Here is a 22694-nt window from a genome sequence, read left to right on the forward strand (position 1 = left end):
GTCCTGGAAGAGAAGCGAGCCGGCGGCCTGAGGAGGCTACTGACTGAGCAGCGCACCGGGAGAGCGAGCAGGCGCGGCGGAGTGGACGGGCCCGGAGCTGACAGATACACGGCGCGGCCGGGACGGCGAGCGAGCGGGCAGGCCTGTGCGGGACGCAGCCATGATCACCTCAGCTGGTGAGTGCGACCGCAGCCGGCGCCGAAAGGGAGGAGCCGCCACGCCGGCTTTTAGCTGAGTCAGGGCCGGTGACTGGGCACCTCCCGGCGGAGCGCCGGCCCGCGCGGCCCCTCGCTGCCCACGGCCCAGCCCCCGGGCCGGGGGCTGGCAGTCCGGTCCGGCCTCTCTGAGGGCCCCGCGTCCCCCTCGGGCTCGGGGGAGTCGCGCCGGCTCGACCGCCTGGGCATCCCTCCCCAGTCACACCCCCGTGCCCGGTCCCGAGGAGCTACCTGGGCCCTTCTCCGGCCCCGGGGCGGTGGAGGTTCTAAGTTCTGCGCCTCCCGAAGTCGGCCCTGTGGGGCCGTCTCCTCCATCCCAGGGCTTCCTCGCAGGTGCTTAGGATGGGCCGGTCCCCCTGTGCGGTCGGCCGGTAAGGCGGCCTCCCTGCCAGTGCTCTGGCCCCATCCTCCTGATAATTATATTGAGGCGGGTGGTTTCTGGGCCTATTCCAAGAGGATTCAGTTAAAACGCCCAGACAACTTTTGTGTGCGGTGAAGACAACACCCGGAGACAGCATTACGCTGCGAATCATTGTGTGGTTTGGAGGCGAGGTGCTCAGTAAACATTCTGCATTGAGCAAAGAATTCGCGGGTGTGCGGAGCAGGCTTCATACGCTTAACGTTGTAGATGTAGAATCGGGTAATGACATTTGAAATGCGATAAGCTGTACAGGTCTGGCGGCGATTTTTTGAGCCCCCTGCTACAAATTGATCTGCGTGTAGCTGCCCACAGCCTTGATGTCTCTTTCTTTTTCTTTCTTTCCTTTTCTTTTCTTTTCTTTTCTCATTTCTTTCTCTTTCTTTCTTTCTTCCTTTCTTTCTTCCTTGTTTGCTTGCCTGCTTACACACCCTTTTCTCCTCCTGTTTTATTTACGCTTGTCCCTCAAGCATTTTGTTGTGAGCTAGGCTGGTGATCAGAATACCTTGTAAGGAGCTCAAAACCATGCATTTGTGAGGATTGCTTAAAGAAGTTGGTGGAGACCCCAGGGACGTAATAGCTACTCTCAAAGACTTCAAGAGCCGTCACCTGCACCTGGAATCAGACTTTTGCCCCCAAAGAATACAAATGAGATGAAATTGAGTTGAATAGGGAAGAGTTTTTCCAGTCCCGGCTCTCTAAAGGTACAATCAGCATGAAGTCTCTTGCCATTTGTGAACGTAGGCCTCGTTCTACTTCACATCCGTCCACTACCACTGCTTCTTTGCCGGAGACCGCCTTTTCTTTTGCCTGGGTTACCGTAACAGCCTGAAGATTAGGTTTTTCCACTGTTACCTGCATACATTCCGTTCTCCTTGTCGTAGTCAGGGTATTTTTTTTCAAACTTTAAATTTTTTTTTCTTAACGTTTATTTATTTTTGGGACAGAGAGAGACAGAGCATGAACGGGGGAGGGGCAGAGAGAGAGGGAGACACAGAATCGGAAACAGGCTCCAGGCTCCGAGCCACCAGCCCAGAGCCCGACGCGGGGCTCGAACTCACGGACCGCGAGATCGTGACCTGGCGGAAGTCGGACGCTTAACCGACTGCGCCACCCAGGCGCCCCTTTTTTTTCAAACTTTAATCACACAATATCATCTTTCTGGCTTTAAATCTCCAGTGATTTCCACTGTGTTTAGAACCAGATCCAGTCTTGTAACCCAAGACTTACCTGGCTGGATACCTGCCTTGTCCTACACCACTCACTGCATCCGAATCTTACCGGCCTTTCTGTTCCTTGAGTATGTCAGTTTCTCTCCTACCTGAGGACCCTTCCCTCTTTTTAGACTCTTTTTCCTCGAGTTTTCCCTTAACTTCTCCGTCTTTAGTCTCGGTTCGAATGTTAGTCTTTCCTGATCATTCTGTTAAAACGTGCTGCCTGCCTCTCTTCGCCTTGGCTGTCCCCTCCCTTCATCGCAGTCCTGTGATTACTTTGTTTACTTGCCTGATAGCTTTCTCTCTGGTACAATTTTGGGCGACAGACTTGTCGTTTTCATAATTCTTCGAGCACGGTCAGGCAGATGGCAGAAGTTCACAAGTATGTCTTGAATGAAGAAATCATTAGTCAGCTAATCAAATCAATAAATCAATCCCTAAAGTGTTTTGGAGGCTGAAAAAGTGCTTGGTGGGAATATAATGGGAAGAATTTAAGCCTTTTGGTGGTAAGAATAAAGGCCTTTGAGGTCCTACTCTGAGACTGTGGTGATGTGCTATATTTGTGGTGAGTGTGTATTTGTTACTATCATTTGTTATGTTTACTGAATTACTTAGCTTCTGCTCCAAACCTTTTGTCACCTTATTTCCTGTCCTTTGGCTCACAGTGGCTTAGGATCTGTCCCAGGTGCTAAACAGGCTAGCTTCATGGTTCTGGTGTGGATTCATCCATTCATTTGTTTATTTCTCTACTCACTTGCTAGGCACTAAGAACACAGTGATGAGTAAGAGGTGAATGTGGATTGTTACGTTTTTCAAACCATTTGGCAGAGAAAGGCAGTGGAGAGATAGAAAGATAGGTGGTTACAGGAGAGAGATGGAAAATTGTTTTTGTTTTTTTTTTTAACATAATATAGGCACAGAAAGAGAAATTATGCTACAAAGCTTTAAAACAGTAGCCTCCCACTCCTCTTGCCTCTTCTTAATCCCTGGAGACAGCCACTTTCAACTTTTAAGCTGTTTCCACTGGAACATACGTCACTATTTATGAATCACATCCAAAGTTTTCTATAAACTGATTGGATAAGTTACATAGTATCTGCTTACTTTTTATTAGGGCAGGAGAGACTTTTCTAGCGTGCTAAACTTTTCACATGCCTTGTGTATTTCCCCTCCCCTGTCCAAAGGAGCGTTCTATTTTGTTTTTAAGATGACAAAGATTTGTGTATGGAGTGTAGAGTATCTGATTTAGTTGTGTTCCATGAACAAAGGCTGTATTTCTAAGCCAGGATAACCATGTAACAAGCTAGTCATAAGTGAAACCAAATAGGAGAGTGTAAAAAATTCATTATCTCTTTTGGTAAAAGCAGTTCAGACACATCATTGATGATGGGCAATGGGTAGCATTTGTAGTACGTTGATGAAGTGTTCGGTTGTTCATGATCTGTTCCACATTTAAAGCATTCTTGTCTATCAGCTACCCACGTCACTAGTTCAAAATCCCACCCATTACATTTTTTAATTTGTTTTCTCTCCACTCTGTCAGTTTAGCCTCTCTGTTCTGGACTTGTCCTACCAAACTGGAGTACCAAGAAGTTCTTTCTATTTGCTTTTTGCTTTTAGAATAGTATTATGACCTAGCCAGCACCATGGTGTGATTTTGTTGGCTATATTTTGTATCCTTTCCTGTATGGCTGTCTAAAGACTGCTGGAGTTATTTGGCAGACTGACACCAATTAAAAATGGCGACATCTCCTAAGTAAAGTTGTCTTGATCAACTTTAATCAACTCACAGTTTGAACTCAGTGTTCCAGAATGATTTTAAGACCTACATGGACCCAAAAAAATAAATAAACGTTAAAAAAAAATTTAAAAAAAAAAAAAAGGGGGGCGCCTGGGTGGCGCAGTCGGTTAAGCGTCCGACTTCAGCCAGGTCACGATCTCGCGGTCCGTGAGTTCGAGCCCCGCGTCGGGCTCTGGGCTGATGGCTCAGAGCCTGGAGCCTGTTTCCGATTCTGTGTCTCCCTCTCTCTCTGCCCCTTCCCCGTTCATGCTCTGTCTCTCTCTGTCCCAAAAAAATAAATAAACGTTAAAAAAAAAATTAAAAAAAAAAAAAAGACCTACATGGAAAACCTGTATCTGAGAGACAGTTTCTTTGTGGTCTAAGGACAGTAATTTCCCATATATTTTTTCTAATAATCCCTTTGACTGTATTTCAAGGTGTATTCTTTTGGAGAGGTTAGTTGTTTCCTTTACTCTCCAGTGTTCATGTTAACACTTCAGGGTCATAGGAGGAACACTGTGCTTGGGTACTTAGAATTCAGAACAAGTCAAATTGCTCATCATTTCACATACCTTCTAGGTTACTTGTGATAACAAGGAGGTGCCTTGAAATAATTGATGTATTTTACCCTGTTGAGTTGATTACTCTCTTTTTTTTTTTTTTGGTAAATAATTTTATAACTGTTGGTTTATTTTGTGTGAATAAATTTGTTCTCAAACAAATTGTCTGGGAAGGTTTCCCCTTGATCAGTAACTAGGCCAGTGATTATCAAACTGCATTATCTGTATCCCAAGGAAAACTTGTTGCCCTGTAACTGGACCCCACCCCCACATTTTCTGATTTAGTAGATCTGGAATGAGGCCAAGAATTGCATTTTTAACAAGTTCCCAGGTAATGCTAATGCTGTGGATGCAAGGACTACACTTAGAAAACTATTGAATTTGGCAAATAATGTGATATATGTGGTGTCATGGTATCATAAGGATTTGATAACATAATTCTTAAACTTCAAAATATACGCATTTATAGATATAAAGAAAAATAATTATTGTAGTGAAGTCAGTCCTCAAAAAATACTTATTTTTTCCAACTGTGATATATTTTTGAATAAGCAGTAGCTTCTTTCTTCGCATATACTTCATTATCACGATAAACCTTTTGTTTTATAGCTGGAATTATTTCTCTTCTGGATGAGGAAGAACCACAGCTTAAGGTATGAGTTGAAGAAAAATTAACTGGGGTTAATAGGAGTGCTGTGAAACTCTTTGGCTATAGTGATATTTGTGTATTTTCCATCATTTAAAATAGCCATCTTACCCAGTCTATACCCATTCAAATCTAGCCCCAAAGGACAGTATTTTGGCAATAGCAGTTGTTCATTTAACAAAGCTAAGGTAAATAATTCTCAATATGCCACCAGAACACTCCCTTCACCCTTGTTTCTTTATCAAAGGAAAGCACAAAAAATTGATTCTCGTGTGTCACATATTTTTAAATTATTTTTATTTGATTGAAATTTGGAATGTATGTTAAGAGGCTCTACACACCTGAATTCATTTATGTCCAGAGTTATAGTCAACTTTGTATATACTTTGTATTCCAACTTTGTAAGGAATGACCTATGGCTAGTCTGATGTTTTATGATTAAAAACCAAGGAAATGTGTAGACCTAAGGGACAACATAAGTCAGTTAATTTTTGTGTTTGTCATAGTAAAAATTTTAGTAAATGTGACTGAGAATTTGGCCACTGATTTATTGGAAACATTTTTTTTTTTTTTTTAAGAAAATGTAATTGTAAGTCTCTCTCAAAATTGAATTTTGGTTTTATCTTCTACAGGAATTTGCACTACACAAATTGAATGCAGTTGTCAATGATTTCTGGGCAGAAATTTCTGAGTCTGTAGATAAAATGTAAGAAATTATTTTATTTCTATAAACTGGATTCAAGTAGATCAACTAATCTCTGTGGATGTGGATCATATGGCTTATTGATTCCTTTAGAAATTTGCTGCTACTAAACATATTTAGATTTGGGATTTTTGAGAAGAACCACAGTTTAAGATTGCCCATACTTCCAAATTTCTTTCAGAGAAGTTTTGTATGAAGATGAAGGTTTCCGGAGTCGGCAGTTTGCAGCCTTAGTGGCATCTAAAGTATTTTATCACCTTGGGGCTTTTGAGGAATCTCTGAATTATGCACTTGGAGCCGGTGACCTCTTCAATGTCAATGATAACTCTGAATACGTGGAGACTATTATAGGTAATTATTCTCTATCTGGTAAGGCTTTATCTTGTTGGCTTCTCTCTTGCCGTAGTGCACATAACATTTTTTTTTTTTCCGATTACTTCTTGCTCTTGCCAAATTTAATTCTTAATCTTTTTTTTTTTTTTTTAAGTTTATTTATTTAGTTTTTGAGAGAGAAGGAGAGCAGGGGCAGGGGAGTGGCAGAGAGACAGAGGGGAAGAGAGAATCCCAAGCAGGCTCTGTGCAGGGCTTGATCTCACAGACTGTCAGATTGTGACCTGAGCCACAACCAGAAGTTGGATGCTTAACTGACTGAGCCACCCTGCCAAATTTGATTTTAATTGGAAGTTTATAATCTTATAATTTTATGTAAGCTGAGTTTTTAGATCTGCCTTCCAGTTTTGTGCTTTATTATCTTTTGACATAATGAGCAGTAACATTAGTAACAGTAATAATGAAGATGCCTACCTCACAAAACATTTTAAGAATTAATCTGATAAATTATTCAGAAACTGCCTAATCAACACAAAGATAGTTATCTTACATTATGGTTATTGCTACTCCAGTGAGCATTCTGTAGCATGAAAAAGTTCAGTCAGATTATTATGAGTGACAAATTAAATGACAGCAATTTATAGAGTTGTTTCTAATACCAGAAACCATTATTGACTGCCTTCATTGTGCTAGGCACTGTGCCACTCATTCTGCATGGTGTGGTTTATTCCACAGCTCCCCTGTGAGGAAGGCACTATAACTCAGGTTTCGAGATGATAAAGACACAGGGCTATTAAATAGGAGGGTCAGAATTTAAAACTGAGGCTTACTCACTTCAGAGTCCATACTGTTTCTACTAGAAACCATCATTTTCTAATTTGTTTCTTTATTTTTGAAGTGGGGGGGGGGGGTAGGATACTGGCAAGGCTTTAGGCTCTCTATCTTGTAAATTGAATTATAACTATGTAAGGTTTTGTTCAAAGATGTGTCACTTTAAAAAAGCGATTGGAAACTGATCTAATAGATGGAAAAAGGACTGCATACTCTCCCGGCAAGTGTAGGAATATCAAGTTTTCAGTCATAGTTATAGAGAGAGCCCAAGGGTGTGTTTTCTCAGGAGTGTGCGGTGTAGGTATTTTTTTGAATTGCTGATTTAGAAGAGATCTGCATTATTCACCTGAACCCTTAAAAGGAGAGATTTGGTATTCTTTCTCAGAAATTGGGAAGTGCTGCACAAGGTGGTCCAAAGGGATACTTTCAAACGTCTCTGATGTTGTAACTAGAATTCTGCGTTCATGTTTTTAAGTTTTATTTATTTTGAGAGAAAGCGAGAGTAGAGGAGGGGCAGAGAGAGAGGGAGAGAGAATCCCAAGCAGGCTTCACCCTGCCAGTGCAGAACCCAACATGGGGCTCCAGTTCACAAACCGTGAGATCATGACCTGAGCCACAAGCAAGAGTCAGACGCTTAACCTACTGAACCACCCAGGCGCCCCCACCATTATTTTAAAGAGATGATTTAGACATGGTTTCTACTGTTTTACTAACGTGAAGAAGTCTAATAATTTATTGCTCTGTGATAATTGTTACAGTAGGTCTTTTTTAATATCCTCAATGATAGCAAATATTTGTTTTTGAAAGTGAAAGAGCACTTGTAGCCAATTCTGTCTAATAAGCAGCACAGTGAAGTTGAAGAGTATAATTTTGGTTAAAATATAGTAACAAAGTAGAAATATAGTGAATGACATCAGCCTTACTGGAATTAGTGTGTAAGCCCTCCAGTATAACTTTTGAAGGGAACAATATTAATTTGAATATATAACTTCTAGAATTTAAAATTTTTGAAATTTGCTTATTACTCTATAGTTATCCCATAAATTTTGAAAATTGCTTATTACTCTATAGTTATCCCATGAGTTTTTATGATTATAAATGTAGGCATTTCTCTTTTCTAGTAGTTCAGTCCTGTTTATAAGGTGATTCGTTATTTTATTTTCTTCATAGCAAAATGCATTGATCACTACACCAAACAATGTGTGGAAAATGCAGATTTGCCAGAAGGAGAAAAAAAACCAATTGACCAGAGATTAGAAGGAATTGTAAATAAAATGTTCCAGCGATGTCTAGATGATCACAAGTATAAGCAAGCTATTGGCATTGCTCTGGAGACACGAAGACTGGACGTCTTTGAGAAGACTATACTGGAGTCGGTAGGTAGATGATGTGATTTTAGAGACTGTTATTAATGGGGAATCAGCAAAGCAAGTCGTTAAAACTAAAAACCTCAAGGGTAGTGAAAAGAAAATCTAGTTTAGAAATAATAAGATGCTTTTTAACCAAATGTTTTATTTTCATGTATATATATATGAACTTTGGCTAGGTTTTGTGGTCATCAAATCCCTGCTTTTATCCTGTCACATTCGTATCACATAATTCGTATCACATAATTCGTATCACATTCATATCACATAATAATAAATGTGGTTAAAACTACACACTAGATTCTTGTTTGAGGGTGTTTTGCAGTAATTATATTATTATGGTTAAATACTACACACTAGATTCTTGTTTGAGGGTGTTTTGCAGTAATTACAACATTTGTAGTAAGTTAGTGTAAGGAAGTGGTCAGGAAGGTATAAGACTGAGTTAAGTGGGCATTGATTTTTATGCCCACTTGGCCTGCCTAACCACCTGTCTCCATAAGCTGGCTCTGTTCTCCAGCCAGTTTAACCTCACTTCAGTTCCTAGATGTACCCTGCCCCATTCTCCTTACCAGAAATACTGCCTCTGCCAAAAATGTTCCTTCCTTTCTTTACCTGTTTTATTCCTGTACAAGATACAGAGTTTAGCTCAACTGTCACTATTTTACAGATCCATCGATGCCCAGCACCCATACCTCCTCAACCCCTACGGCAGACTAGCTCCAATTCTTTTATTAATCTCTTGGAGCCTTGTGTTTTTTTTCATAGGGTTTACTATTAAAGGAATTAACTCATTGTGTTACTTGGTAGTTAACATCTGTCTTCGCCACTAGATTATAACTTCCATAAGGACAGGTACTTTGTGCCTTATTCACCACTGTGTCTCCAAAGCCAGAGGCAGTGTTTAGCAGCAGTGTGATAGGATTTGTTTAAACGAGTAAATGAATGAGCAACCTTGTGTGATAGAATTGGACCTTGTTTGAGATTGTTAAAAACTGAGAACAAACTGAGGGTTGATGGGGGGTGGGAGGGAGGGGAGGGTGGGTGATGGGTATTGAGGAGGGCACCTTTTGGGATGAGCACTGGGTGTTGTATGGAAACCAATTTGACAATAAATTTCATATATTAAAAATAAATAAATAAATAAATAAATAAATAAATAAATAAATAAATAAATAAATAAAATAAAATAAAAAGTTTGCATCCATCAAAGTAAATCCAAAAAAAAAAAAAAAAAAAGAATTGGACCTTGTTTTATACTGTTTCATTTTTGTGCAGTTGTAGCTTCTCCTTGTCTTCATGTGAACAGAATTTGTTTTCATTCACTCAACAAATATTTTTTGACTGACTCCTGTATGTCAGACAACTATTCTAGGCTTTGGAGATGCAGTGGCAAATAAGACCAACAGAGTTTCTGACCAGATGGAACAAACCATTAGGGGAATAGGCAGTTGAGCAAGTAAAAATTTAAAGTCAAGGGGTGACATGTTCAAATCAAGAACAAAGCTCAGTAAGAAATGCATCTTATTTTGCATCCCAGTGCACGTATACATACGGATATAACTTAGGTTTTATGAAACAGTACCTGCTTTTACTACTTATGATATAGCTCTGATATTTTTATTTTTTTATTTTTTAAATGTTTATTTTTGAGAGAGAGCCGGGGAGGGGCAGAGAGAGAAGGGGATAGAGGATCTGAAATCGGCTCTGTGCCAACAGCAGAGAGCCTGACATGGAGCTCGAACTGACTATCCGTGAGATCGCAACCAGAGCTGAAGTCAGACACTCAACCGACTGAGCCACCCAGGCGCCCCTTTTAAAGATTTTTATTTAAAATGGTTACTTTTTAATTTTTTAAACTTTTGTAAAGTTTATTTTGAGAGAGAGTGCATGCATACATGTGTGAGAGAGCTTGGGGGAGGGGCAGGGGGAGAGAGAATCCCAAGCAGGCTCCATGCTATCAGCATAGAGCCTGTTGCAGGCTTGATCCCATGAACCGTGAGATCATGACCTGAGCTGAAATCAAGAGTTGGATACTTAATTGGCTGAAACACCCAGGCACCCCTAAAAACAGTTATTTTGTTTCAGTTTTATTTATTTAATCTCTCTACCCAACATAGGGCTCAAACTCATGTCTCTGAGATCGAGAGTTGCATGCTTTTCTTTTTTTTTTTTTTTACTGAATAATTTTTTTTTTTTTTTTAATGTTTATTTTTGAGACAGAGAGAGACAGAACATGAACAGGGAGGGTCAGAGAGAGGGAGACACAGAATCCGAAACAGGCTCCAGGCTCTGAGCAGTCAGCACAGAGCCCGATGCGGGGCTTGAACTCACAGACCGCGAGATCATGACCTGAGCCGAAGTCAGACACTCAACCGACTGAGCCACCCAGGCGCCCCTGAGAGTTGCATGCTTTTCTAACTGAGCCATCCAGGCATCCGCTTAAAATGGTTGTTTTTAAGTTTTGCTGTTTAAGTAGCAAATAAATCTTTGGTTGCTTAAAATAACTAAAGAATGTAGATTAAAATAATTTGATTTCTAAATAAGCATAATACTTCAGTAACCAGATAATGATATATCTTTAAATGATCTCTTTCAGAATGATGTCCCAGGAATGCTAGCCTATAGCCTCAAGCTCTGCATGTCTTTAATGCAGAATAAACAGTTTCGGAATAAGGTACTAAGGGTTCTAGTGAAAATCTACATGAATTTGGAGAAACCCGATTTCATCAATGTTTGTCAGGTACTTACATTACATTACGTTGTATTACTTTATGTTACCTTACCTTATGTCACACTACTTTATGCTGCATTGGTGGGCTAGACCTTACCACATTACATTACTTTATGTTACTGTAATGGTTTCATACATGTATCTGAGTTGATTTTCACAACAGCTCTGTGAAGATAAGGTATATGCTTATATTCCTTTTTACTGATAAGAAACTGAATGTTAAAAAACTAAAAAACTTTTGTTACAACGCATCCCATGTATTCTTTTTTTGTTTTTAATGTTTATTTATTTTGAGAAACAGAGCATGTGTGTGCGCGGGCAGGGGAGGGACAGAGAAAGGAGGAAAGAGAATCCCAAGCAGGCTCTGTGCAGATAGTGCAGAACTGTGAGATCATGACCTGAGCCGAAGTCGAGATGGATGTTTAACCGACTGAGCCACCCAGGCACCCCTGTATTCTTTTTCATTTTGAAAGTATTCCAAACATTTATGGAAAATTTGAAAACTAGGTTAAAAAAAATGAAAGATAGAAGAAAAGATAAAAACACTACCTTTGTTGTGTCATTCTAAAAAGAATTTCAGGTAAATGATCTCTGGTTTTATTACCCAAACACAACCAACACATTTGGGTATATTTTATCTCTTTTTATGTTTGAAAATTTTTAAAGGATTTTATTTTCAAGTAATCTCTGCATCCAGTGTGCGCTCAAACTCATAATCCCGAGATCAAGAACTGCACACTTCCCTGACTGAGCCAGCCAGGCTCCCCTCTTCATGTATGAATTTGCTTGCACATTTTTAAAAAATTCAGATGGCCCAGAAAATGAAAAGTGTATCTTTCCCTTTCCCTGGGCCTTTTCTCAAAGATAATGCATAGATGTTTTTCTTTCACTCATTAGCACATTTCTTTTAAATGGCTGTATTTTATTGACTGGAAGCGCATGAGTTTGCTTTTTAACAATTGTCATACTGTATCAATTTTTGTATTCTGCTTAGAGCATAGCATTTCATCACAGATTTTGTTACTTTGTCACTATAATGTGTTCTCATATAATTTCATCATCTATATGTTTTTAAAATTTAGAGTAATGTATCCTTTTTTAAATGCTTTTTGAAGCAAGTTTGAAACACAGAAAAGGCTGGAAGAAAAATCATATATATCACCCAATGGCAACATTTAAGTGTATTTCCTTTCAGTTTTCCCTGTATAGCTTTTTGGAGTTTTGTTTGCTTCTAAGTAGTTTTTAATAGGTTTTGTTTGTTTGTGTTTGTTTTTTAAATAATTGTGTTTTAAAACGTACATGAGAAACAATAGTCTTATGCTCACCTGTGTATTTCAGTTTTATTCCTCAGAGGCAATTTTATTTCTTTGTAGTTGTTTTATTTTTTGTCCTTTCAAGGTTTTTTAAAACTTTATTTTACATTTCAAAAATACATTTTTTTTTGAACAGGTAATAATACATTCATGCGATTCAAAATTTAAAAAGAACCAAAGGGTGGGGTGCCTGAGTGGCTCAGATTGTTAAGCGTCCGACTTCAGCTCAGGTCATGATCTCACGGTTCATGAGTTTGAGCCCCACGTCGGGCTCTGCGCTGACAGCTCAGAGCCTGGAGCCCGCTTCGGATTCTGTGTCTCCCTCTGTCTGCCCCTCCGCTGCTTGCACTCTGTCTCTCGCATTGGCTCAAAAATAAATAAGCATTAAAAAAAAAAGAACCAAAGGGTATACAGGGAGAAGTCTTCCCACTCCTTTCCTTTGGCTCCTAAGTTCCTTTCTCTGGAGGCAAACAGTTATCAGTTATATAAATCCTTCAGTTTTAACATTTTTCCATATTTAAGTCTTCACAAACTCTTGTTCCAACTTTCTTGAATGTGCAGTAGGCATTTAGTGGATGTACTTTGCCTTACTTAACCATTTCCCTATTTATTTTATTTATCTTATTTCCATTATTTCCTATTCTTTTTAAATTTTTTTTAAATGTTTATTTTTGAAAGAGAGAGGAAGAGGGACAGAGCGCAAGCTTGGGAGGAACAAATAGAGAGGAAGACGTAGAATCCAAAGCAGGCTCCAGGCTCCAGGCTCCCAGCTGTCATCACAGAGCCCGACACTGGGCCTGAACTCAAGAACCGTGAGATCATGACCTGAGCCAAAGTCAGATGCTTAACTGACTGAGCCACCCAGGAGCCCCATTATTTCCTATTCTTTTTTTAAGTAGGCTCCACGCCCAGTGCTGAGCCCAACACGGGGCTCGAACTCAGGACCCTGAGATCAAGACCTGGGCTGAGCTCTAGAGTTGGATGCTTAACTGACTGAGTCACCCAGGTGCTCCTCCATTATTTTCATTCTTAATTTGTAACTTAATTCTAACTTTGGTTAATGTGTCCATTTTGAAATTAGTTATTTGCTACTTTAAGGGAACAAGAAAACTTTAATTGAATTCTTAAAAAAATGCTAAATTTATTAGATAATTTTGTTAAAACATGACAGATTGTAAGAGTGATAAGAGAAATACTTCAAAATGGTCATTTCAGTGCCCCTTGTTCTGGCCCAGCACTATACAACATGTGTTAAATGAATCAATGACTCCTACAATTTATGGTTAAGCAGAAAATTCAAATTAAGGAGCACTTGACAATAATATACAGATAAGATTTGAAGAATCCAAGATTCATTTACCTATCAGTCATTAAGTACTGCTAATTGCCAGACACAGTAATTAGGAGCTGTGAGTATGATCTGTATGGGTTTTCTTATGGAAAGCAGATGCTGTTTTCAGGAAAAATTTGTCTAGTGCCAGGATCAGAAATAGAGTGCTAACACTGGAATTAAAATTAAAAATTAATTTAAAAAAAGAAAAAAAGAAATGGAGTGCTGGAACAATTTATCTGCCCCAGTTTGCCTGTGTTTATATTTTCAGGTTTCCTGTATTATTATCAACTGTTCGTCAGTCTCTAAGTATCTTGTATACACAGTTTTCGATTATTATGTAATTGTTTTTTATCTGCATTTCAGTGCTTAATTTTCTTAGATGATCCTCAGGCCGTGAGTGATATCTTAGAAAAACTGGTCAAGGAAGACAACCTCCTGATGGCTTATCAGATTTGTTTTGATTTGTATGAAAGTGCTAGCCAACAGTTTTTGTCATCTGTAATCCAGAATCTTCGAACTGTTGGCACCCCTATTGCTTCTGTGCCTGGATCCACCAATACGGGTACTGTCCCAGGATCAGAGAAAGACAGGTATAAGTATCTTTTTCTGCATCAGAACTAATTGGACAGCCTTTATTTCATTTTGAGAATAGGTGGAATATTCATCGACCGTGTAGTCTAAGAATTATTTTCAGAATTAGCTTTCATAGATTGTAAAGTCTTATTAAGGCTATTGCTCTGTTTTGCACTGTGCTGGGTACATTAAGGAAAATCAAAACTGGGAACTCTTCTGGAAAGAAATGGAAGTGACTGACGGGGAGGGCTAATTGCATGTGTGCTATCTAACCAAGTAAATTAAAAATCTCAGGTTAGGTGGGCTAGATTTTAGTATTTGGAAAGTAAACATTTCCAGCTTTTTGTGCTTTTATTAGAACTAAATATACATTTATCTTAGGCTGATGCAATGTTAGATTTTATTTTACTGTATTTTTTTATGCATTTAGACCACTTATTTAAAATGTTTAAATGTTTTTCTTATGCCTCCTTTTTTCCTTTTAAAGTTCACACAGCAGTGAGAGTTATTTTTCTGAAACAAATGTCACAACTCTTTGAATCTCCAATACTTGGCGAACACATTTCATATAAAATTCTAAGTCTTGAACATGGCCTTCAAGGTTATACATGATCCGTCCTCTCCATACCCCTCAACTCATCTCTTGCTGCTTTCTTCCTTACTTACTGCCCTCCGATCTCAGTGGCCTTTTTACTATTACTCAAAAACACTAGAAATAGTCCTGCTTCAGTAAGGTTTTCTTGAATTTTAGTTTTTAGTATTTGTTTTCTGCCCTTTATTTTTATTTGGGGCTTATCGTTAATATGTAAGTTGGATTTTCTTTGCCCATCTTCTGTATTTCTCATTTCTTTTGAATCCTTTTCAGCTCTTCATTTCTCTTTCTTCCTTTCTTTCTTTCTTTCTTTCTTTCTTTCTTTCTTTCTTTCTTTCTATTTATTTATTTATTTATTTTTAACATTTTATTTATTTTTGAGACAGGGAGAGACAGAGCATGAACAGGGGAGGGTCAGAGAGAGGGAGACACAGAATCTGAAACAGGCTCCAGGCTCTGAGCTGTCAGCACAGAGCCCGACGTGGGGCTCCAACTCACGGACCGCGAGATCACGACCTGAGCTGAAGTCGGCCACTTAACCGACTGAGCCACCCAGGCGCCCCTCTTTCTTTTATTTAAAAGGAAATATTTATTTGGGGAGAGAGAGCACATGTGCAACTGTGGGAGGGGCAGAGCGAGGGAGATAGAGAATTCCAAACAGCTTCTGTGCTGTCAGTGCAGAGCCCAGCTTGGGACTCCATCTCACAAACCAACTGTGAAATCATGACCTAAGCCAAAATCAAGAGTCAGACACTTAACTGACTGAACCAGCCAGGCACCCCTTCAATTCTTTCTTTTAATTGAATGATAATTTAAATACTGTTAAATACACATATCCTAATGATCCAGTTCAATGAGTTCTGACAGTGTAAATACCCATATAACCATCATCTGTATTATCATCCCAGAAACTTGCCCTGTGCCCTTCGAGGTCAACCCACTGCCCCTGAGGCAACCACTGGTTTGATTTCTGTCAGAATAGATTAGTTTTGCCAGTTCTTAAACTTCATATAAATGGTTCATATAGCATGTATTCTTTTGTTTCTGCTTCTTTCACTGAACATGTTCTATATATCTGTGTTTTTTGGATGAAATAGTAACTGATTTCTTTTTATCATTGAGCAGCATTTCATTGTATGAATATACCACAGTTTGTTTATTCATTCTTATACTGATGGACATTTGGGTTGTTTCAAAACAAGGCTACTAGAACATTCCTATACAAGTCTTTTTGTGGACAAATATTTTCATTTCTCTTGGGTAAATACCTAGGATTAGAATAGCTGGGTCACAGGGTATATGTTTAAATTGGTAAGAATCTGCCGAAATATTTTCCAACATGGTTGCCCATTTTACCCTCCCAACAGCAATGTATTAGCATTCCATTTGTTTGTTTGCCAACATCAGATGTTATCAGTCTCTTTAATATTACTCATTTTAGTGGTATAAAGTGATATTTTGTTGTTAATTTTTATACAAGTAATTTGTCAGATACATTGTTTTGAACATTTTCTCCCAGTCTTTGGCTTATCTTTTCATTTTATTAGTGGTATTTTTTGATGAACACAAGTTTTTACTTATTTTTTTTAAATGTTTATTTATTTGGGGCTTAGTCGGTTAAGTGTCCTACTTCGGCTCAGGTCATGATCTCACAGTTCATGAGTTTGAGCCCCGTGTTGGGCTCTGTGCTGACAGAGCCTGGAGCCTGCTTGGGATTCTGTGTCTCCCATCTCCCTCTCTCTCTCTGCCCCTCCTCCACTTGCACTCTTTCTCTCTCTCAAAAATAAACATTAAAAAATTTTTTTAATTAAAAAAAAAATGTTTACTTAAATAAATAAGTGGGGAGAGGGAGAGAAAGAATACTATCAAGACGGCACTCGATCTCATGAACCGTTAGATCATGACCTGAGCCGAAATCAAGAGCTGGACACTTTACTGACTGAGCCACCCAAGCACCCCAAAAGTTTTTATATTTTATAATCCTGTTTTCCATTTTGGGATCCCAATCTAAGCAATTGTTTGTCAGTCTCACAGTTACAAAGGTATTCTGCTGTTCTGCCACACTCCTGGAAACTGTATAGTTTAAGGTTTGTAATACGGTGTCAGGAATAAAGAGTTTGTTTAAAAACATGGATGTCTAGTAATTCCATTAGCATTTGTTTGAAAGACTGTCCTTTCCCTGTGGAATTGCCTTGGAACCTTGGACATGTGATATGTGGATCGATTTCTCTATTCTTTTCCATTTATTTGTCTTTCCTTATACCAGTATAAGGAAACAGTGTCTTTATTACTAAAGCTTATAGTCTTGAAATCAGGTCAGTGGAAGACATACAGTTATGACCTCCCTTCTCTCCTCACCACCAAGATTGTTTTGGGTCTCTTGCATTTCTGTAAGCCTGAGGGGATTCTGGTTGGGATTGTGTCGAATCTCTTCAATTTGGAACAAATTGAGACCCTCACAATATTGGGTCTTACAATCCATAAGCATAGTTTTGTTCTTAATTTATTTAGGTTTTCTTTAAATTTTCTCAGCAGCATTTTATAGATTTTAGTTCAGAGATTTTGTACGTCTTAAATTAATTCCTAAGTATGTTTTTTGATGCTATTGTAAGTGGTATGTTAAATTTCAACTTCTATTTGTTTGTTACTAATATGTAGAAATACAGTTGATTTTTTTATATTAATGTGAATCCCACAACCTTGCTTAAATCACTTATTAGGTCTAGTAATTTTTTTTTATAGATCCAAAAGACTTTTGTACATAGGGATCCTGTTACCTTAATAGAAACGATTTTACTTCTTCCTTTATAATTTTCATGACTTTTCCACCCTTGTTTTTCTGCATTGGCTAGGATTTCCAATGTTACTGGGTAGACATAAGAGTGAACATCCTTCATTCCTGATCTTAGGGGAACGGCATTTGTTTTATTTCTTGTTAATTTAAATTTTTTCTTTCATACCTTCTCCTTTATTTGATTTGTGTTTATCTGGTCTTATGTTTCCTCTGAATTAATTTTCTGAAATTATTATTTTGCTTCCTTCATTTATAATTTCCCCCCAGTTTTATAATTTCATTTCTGAATTATCTAATTCTGGTATGTTTTATTCTTTTATATCTTGTATAATTTTATTAATGTCTTTTACCTCTTTTGAAATAATTTTTTTCTTTTAATATTATATGGGCTTTAACTTTGATCCTTGTCAGTAGCTTGTCTTTACTGAAATTAGTTTTCCTAAATTTTTGCAAAGGAGGCTTATTTAGGATAGTTTTTCTAATTTTACTGCTCTCTAGAATTTCCTCTTCTGTTGTGTTACTGAGTTTTAAAATGGTATCTTACAACTTGAGATCTCTTAACTCTCTTTCTTGCTTTTTTTTTTTTTTAAGTTTATTTCTTTCTAGAGAGACAGAGACAGTATGAGGAAGGAGAAGTAGAGAGAGAGGGAGGGAGGGAGGGAGGGAGGGAATCCCAACCAGGCTCCTCCCTGCCAGTGCAGAGCCTGATGCGGGTCTCAAACTCACAAACTGTGAGGTCGTAACCTGAGCCAAAACCAAGAGTCAGATGCTCAACCAACTGAGCCACCCAATCCCCTTTACTTTCTCACTTTTATTTGGTCTTTCTTTTTTCTTTCTTTCTGCCATGGTAATTGGATTCTGTACCCAGCATTTTATCCCCATTGAAATGCTTTCGCCTAGAAGGGAGTATTGGCTGGTTGTTTTTCAGAGTCGTTGGGGTCCTCAGCTGCTTCACTTCAAACTGGTGTTGTAGCTGGTGATGGTGTATCTCCACCTGGCTGTGTTTTAGGAGTTTGGTGGGTGCTTTGTCATCTGGTTTTGTTGTATTTGTTGTTTGTGCTAACCTAGTTAGTTGTGTGGTTTTATGAATTTATTTGGAGGAAATTAAATCCCTGGGCTGCTTCCATCTTAATAGAATTGTCTCTGTTTCTTAAGGGAAATACTTAGGTAATTAAACATTTTTTCCTTGCAAAATATTTATTTGAACATGGTTCAGATTCTTTAGTTTGATAACTAGTTACCTATACATACTATTCAGAAAAGATTTATCAGATTAGTAACTGTTGATTCTCTTCATTTTAGTGACTCAATGGAAACAGAAGAAAAGCCAGGTAGTGTACTTGTAGGAAAGACACCAGAAGTGGTAAGTGTGTTTTTTGAAGTTGAGGTTACCATTTAACATACAATTATATTGTAAGTTATTTTAAAGTGTTATATATCTGTCTTTGTTAGTGGTTTAATATTAAGTTTAATACCAAAGTTATTTTATAAAAATAGATCTTCTGTAAAAAAGTAAAATTTTAAAGACTGACCCTAGAAAGTGCTTAACTTAGAAGAAAGCAAATCCTTAGATCCTTACAAAAGATTGACCTCTGTCTAGAATAACTCTGAATTATTTGTCACAGGATGAGAAAAAAGTATGGCCTCTAACAACTAAATGACAACTTAGTTGTAGACGGGGCAGGGTACTTTAGTTGTCTTTGTCATTTTTAATATTCATGGTGTATGGAGGAATGGGGTAAGTATTAGAACAGTGGTCTGTTGGATGTAATTGTTTCCTCCACCAAGACTTTTGATTTTTGATACTCAGGTATATAAATGTCAACTATTACTTACCTGGATAGCTTGGTAGTTGATGAGATCATATATATGCGTTGGTTAAATGTGTTTTTGATTTTTCCAGTTTGGAGTAGGCAGTTTCTCACCTAAACTATGAGTTGTTCTGTATAAAATAGTTTTCCTTGCATATCATCAGTAGTCATTCTTTTACAGTTTGGGTTTTTTTTTTTAACATTAAAATAATTTTACATTGGAAGTTTCTTCAGAGTGAATTATATTCTTTCATTAAACTGGTATCATATTTCAGTGGTAGCTATTAAAGAAATATTCTTTCTTTCAAATAATGATACATGAGTATTCTAGATCCTACTATTAAAATACAAGTTTTGCTCTGTGTATGGATTGTGAATTTCACTGGTTTAGGGCTGTTAAAGCACAATTGGTGGATATCAGTAATATATGAATTTTTCTTCTTGTTTGTTTATTTTGGCAGAGTCCAGAGCCCAAGGACCAGACTTTGAAAATGATTAAAATTTTAAGTGGTGAAATGGCTATTGAGTTACATCTACAGTTTTTAATACGAAATAATAACACAGATCTCATGATTCTAAAAAACACAAAGGTAGGAAATTCATCTATAATGGAGGCTTTCTTGTATTTATTTCTTTGTTGATTATTAGTATGTATACTTATTTATTATTGAATACTTTGTTGCATTTTATTCTAATCAAGAAAGTAACTTAAAAAGAATAACAAAGAGAGAAATTCTTGAATTTGTTGAGAGAAGAAAGGAAATTAAAATTGAGTTCCTGTTTTTGTGTTTCACATTCATTGGGAAGTTTAGTGGTTTGTTTTGTTTTGTTTTTTAACGTTCATTTGTTTATTTCTGAGAGTGTGTGAGCAGGGGAGGGGCAGAGAGAGAAGGAGACAACAGAGAATCCCAAGTAGGCTTTAGGTTGTCAGAGCCTGACTTGGGGTTAGAACTCACAAACCGTGAGATCATTGCCTGAGCCGAAATCAAGAATCAGACACTTAGCGGACTGAGCCACGCAGGTGCTCCTTGTTTTAATTTTTTTTAGTTAACTTTTTAATATGTACATGTAGCACTTGGACGAATGGCCCAATCAGAGCACTGATGCAGTTTGTTTATGTGTCTTTTTTCCCATTGAACTGCAAACTGCTTGAGTGTACAGGTTTTTGATATTGTGTAATGTTTGTTGAGATACTGATCCTAACAGTAGGATTAATTTTAATCTTTGAATAGATAATATATTCATCTGGTTCAAGAAAATGTTTTCATACGAAAAAACTTACGTATTTTTCTTCCCTTTCCTGTCTTATCTACCCAGTAGCTTTTGATAAAGTCATTTATTCCTCTTTTACAGCTATATACTATTTCAGTACTACACAGTTGTTTGACTGAAATATGTAATCATACTTCTCAAATTTTTAATAATTACAAATGTCAGATGGACACAGTTACACAGTTTGTATTTATGACAGTTTTTTGAAACTAATCTTTATAATATAGTCTCATTAGAAATAAACAAAATCCCTTTGGTTACTGCCAGAGGTGCAGAGTGAGAAGAGATGCAGCATTGTTCTCTAGGCTAGCCTGATACCTTGGAGACCTTAGACAAGATGCTGAAAAGAAATGGCAAATTAAACTATTCAGAAACCAATAAATAGAAAATCTACTACCTAAATTGCTACCTAAAACCTACTGATCTCAAGACTACAGATAAAACTCTGACTTGCTTGTGTTTATAAACTACCTATTTAATCTTTATAAAGAATTATCCAGGGGCGCCTGGGTGACTCAGTTGGTTAAGCATCGGACTTCGGCTCAGGTCATGATCTCACAATTCATGAGTTTGAGCCCTGCATTGGGCTCTCTGCTGTCAGCACAGAGTCTACTTCAGATCCTCTGCCCCTCCCCCACTCTCTCATTCTCTCTCTCTCAAAAATAAGTAAACATTAAAAATTATAATGTCCAAGATTCATAGTTTAATGTCAGTTCAGTTTGTTAATATTTTCATCACAAAACAGGGCCTCTGATTGTGTACCTACATGTGACTTTGTGTATGTCTGAATACTTTGCCAGTGGTACAAATGTATTTGTTTTTATAGGATGCAGTACGGAATTCTGTATGTCACACAGCAACCGTTATAGCAAATTCTTTTATGCACTGTGGGACTACCAGTGACCAGTTTCTTAGGTAAATATACTCGAAGGTTTCCACTTTGGTTTAAAATCATCTTTAATAGAGACACTTGACATTGTTACATAGATGTAGCTGCCAGTCCTGAGTTTTAAATTCTGTTTTTGCTATTTTATACATTTTTTTAGTGCATATGCCTGCTTATTTTAAGGTAAAATTAATTCCCTTTGTTAGTTGACTTGAATCTAGGCTTTTTCATGACATAATATTAATGTAATTCTGCTTTTGTTCATAGTGAAATTACATATCATGCATTTTTTAAAGTCTCTAGAATACTAAGAACTTAGTAGATAAAATAGAATCACCAGTAATTTGAGCTCCGTAAAGTAAAATGATTTGTAATAGTTCAAGGTAAAATTTTAATGCTTTGACTTTAGTATTATAAAAAACTTTATGGCATTCATTTCAATAGTATTGCTGAATTTTCTTGCAGAGATAACTTGGAATGGTTGGCCAGAGCCACTAACTGGGCGAAATTTACAGCTACAGCCAGTTTGGGTGTAATTCATAAGGTAATATACAATGATCAGTGCGAACGGAACCAATTTTTCTGGAGTTAAAAAACGTAAAAGTTTATTGTATTTCTTTCATAAGTAAATTTTTTTAAATCAGGTAGATTCTCTTACAGGAAAGAATAAAGTAAATAAGAAATGAAAATACATATGTATGTGTTTGATTTTAGTAAAAGGTGGAAATCCTTTCCTTATGAAGACTAAGCCATTTCTCACAGGATGAATTGAAATAAATTATTTGTATAGTCTGAAGTGAATTTGGGGAAATGTTATAAAACAAGGGAAAAAATTGAAGCGTTTGTTTCTAACAAGGATGTGATTCAATCTCTTAAAGATTCTCCTCATTTGAGTTATAAAGTTGTATAGGAGAGAGCCCCACTTCCTCCTCTTTTAGAAAGTGAACATTCTGGAGAAAAGAAAATAATTCTAGAAAATATTACATCTTTTTTCTCTCACTTTTCTCTTACTGACACCTTTATTGTGGCTCAATTTTACAGGGTCACGAGAAGGAGGCATTACAGTTAATGGCAACATATCTTCCCAAGGACACTTCTCCAGGATCCGCCTATCAGGAAGGTGGAGGTCTCTATGCATTAGGTCTTATTCATGCCAATCATGGTGGTGATATAATTGACTATCTGCTTAACCAGCTTAAGAATGCCAGCAATGATGTAAGTACGAAAATGGAAAACTAGTCTGTTACTTAAGAGTCCAAGAAAATTTTACATTTGCCAAATTACTTTAGTGAATAGAAATTTTATACATTTTGAAATTCCCA

The 22694-nt window shown here is 37.6% G+C and overlaps 1 protein-coding gene across 1 annotated transcript in view; it reads left to right on the plus strand.

Annotated features, from left to right (window-relative positions):
* PSMD1 (proteasome 26S subunit, non-ATPase 1) overlaps positions 1 to 22694 on the plus strand; it is a 96416-nt gene continuing 73722 nt past the window's right edge. Inside the window, exons 1-12 of the mRNA XM_025935283.2 lie at positions 1 to 176; positions 4797 to 4840; positions 5466 to 5539; positions 5718 to 5887; positions 7868 to 8073; positions 10664 to 10807; positions 13808 to 14034; positions 18706 to 18766; positions 19676 to 19804; positions 21313 to 21401; positions 21838 to 21916; positions 22414 to 22587. Of these exons, the coding sequence (XP_025791068.1) occupies positions 161 to 176; positions 4797 to 4840; positions 5466 to 5539; positions 5718 to 5887; positions 7868 to 8073; positions 10664 to 10807; positions 13808 to 14034; positions 18706 to 18766; positions 19676 to 19804; positions 21313 to 21401; positions 21838 to 21916; positions 22414 to 22587 (1413 nt within the window). The 5' untranslated portion in view covers positions 1 to 160. The remainder of the gene's footprint in view (positions 177 to 4796; positions 4841 to 5465; positions 5540 to 5717; positions 5888 to 7867; positions 8074 to 10663; positions 10808 to 13807; positions 14035 to 18705; positions 18767 to 19675; positions 19805 to 21312; positions 21402 to 21837; positions 21917 to 22413; positions 22588 to 22694) is intronic.

The sequence above is a fragment of the Puma concolor genome, chromosome C1, assembly GCF_028749965.1.
Source record: "Puma concolor isolate L17-30 chromosome C1, mPumCon1.1.hap2, whole genome shotgun sequence".
Classification (NCBI taxonomy): Eukaryota; Metazoa; Chordata; class Mammalia; order Carnivora; family Felidae; genus Puma; species Puma concolor.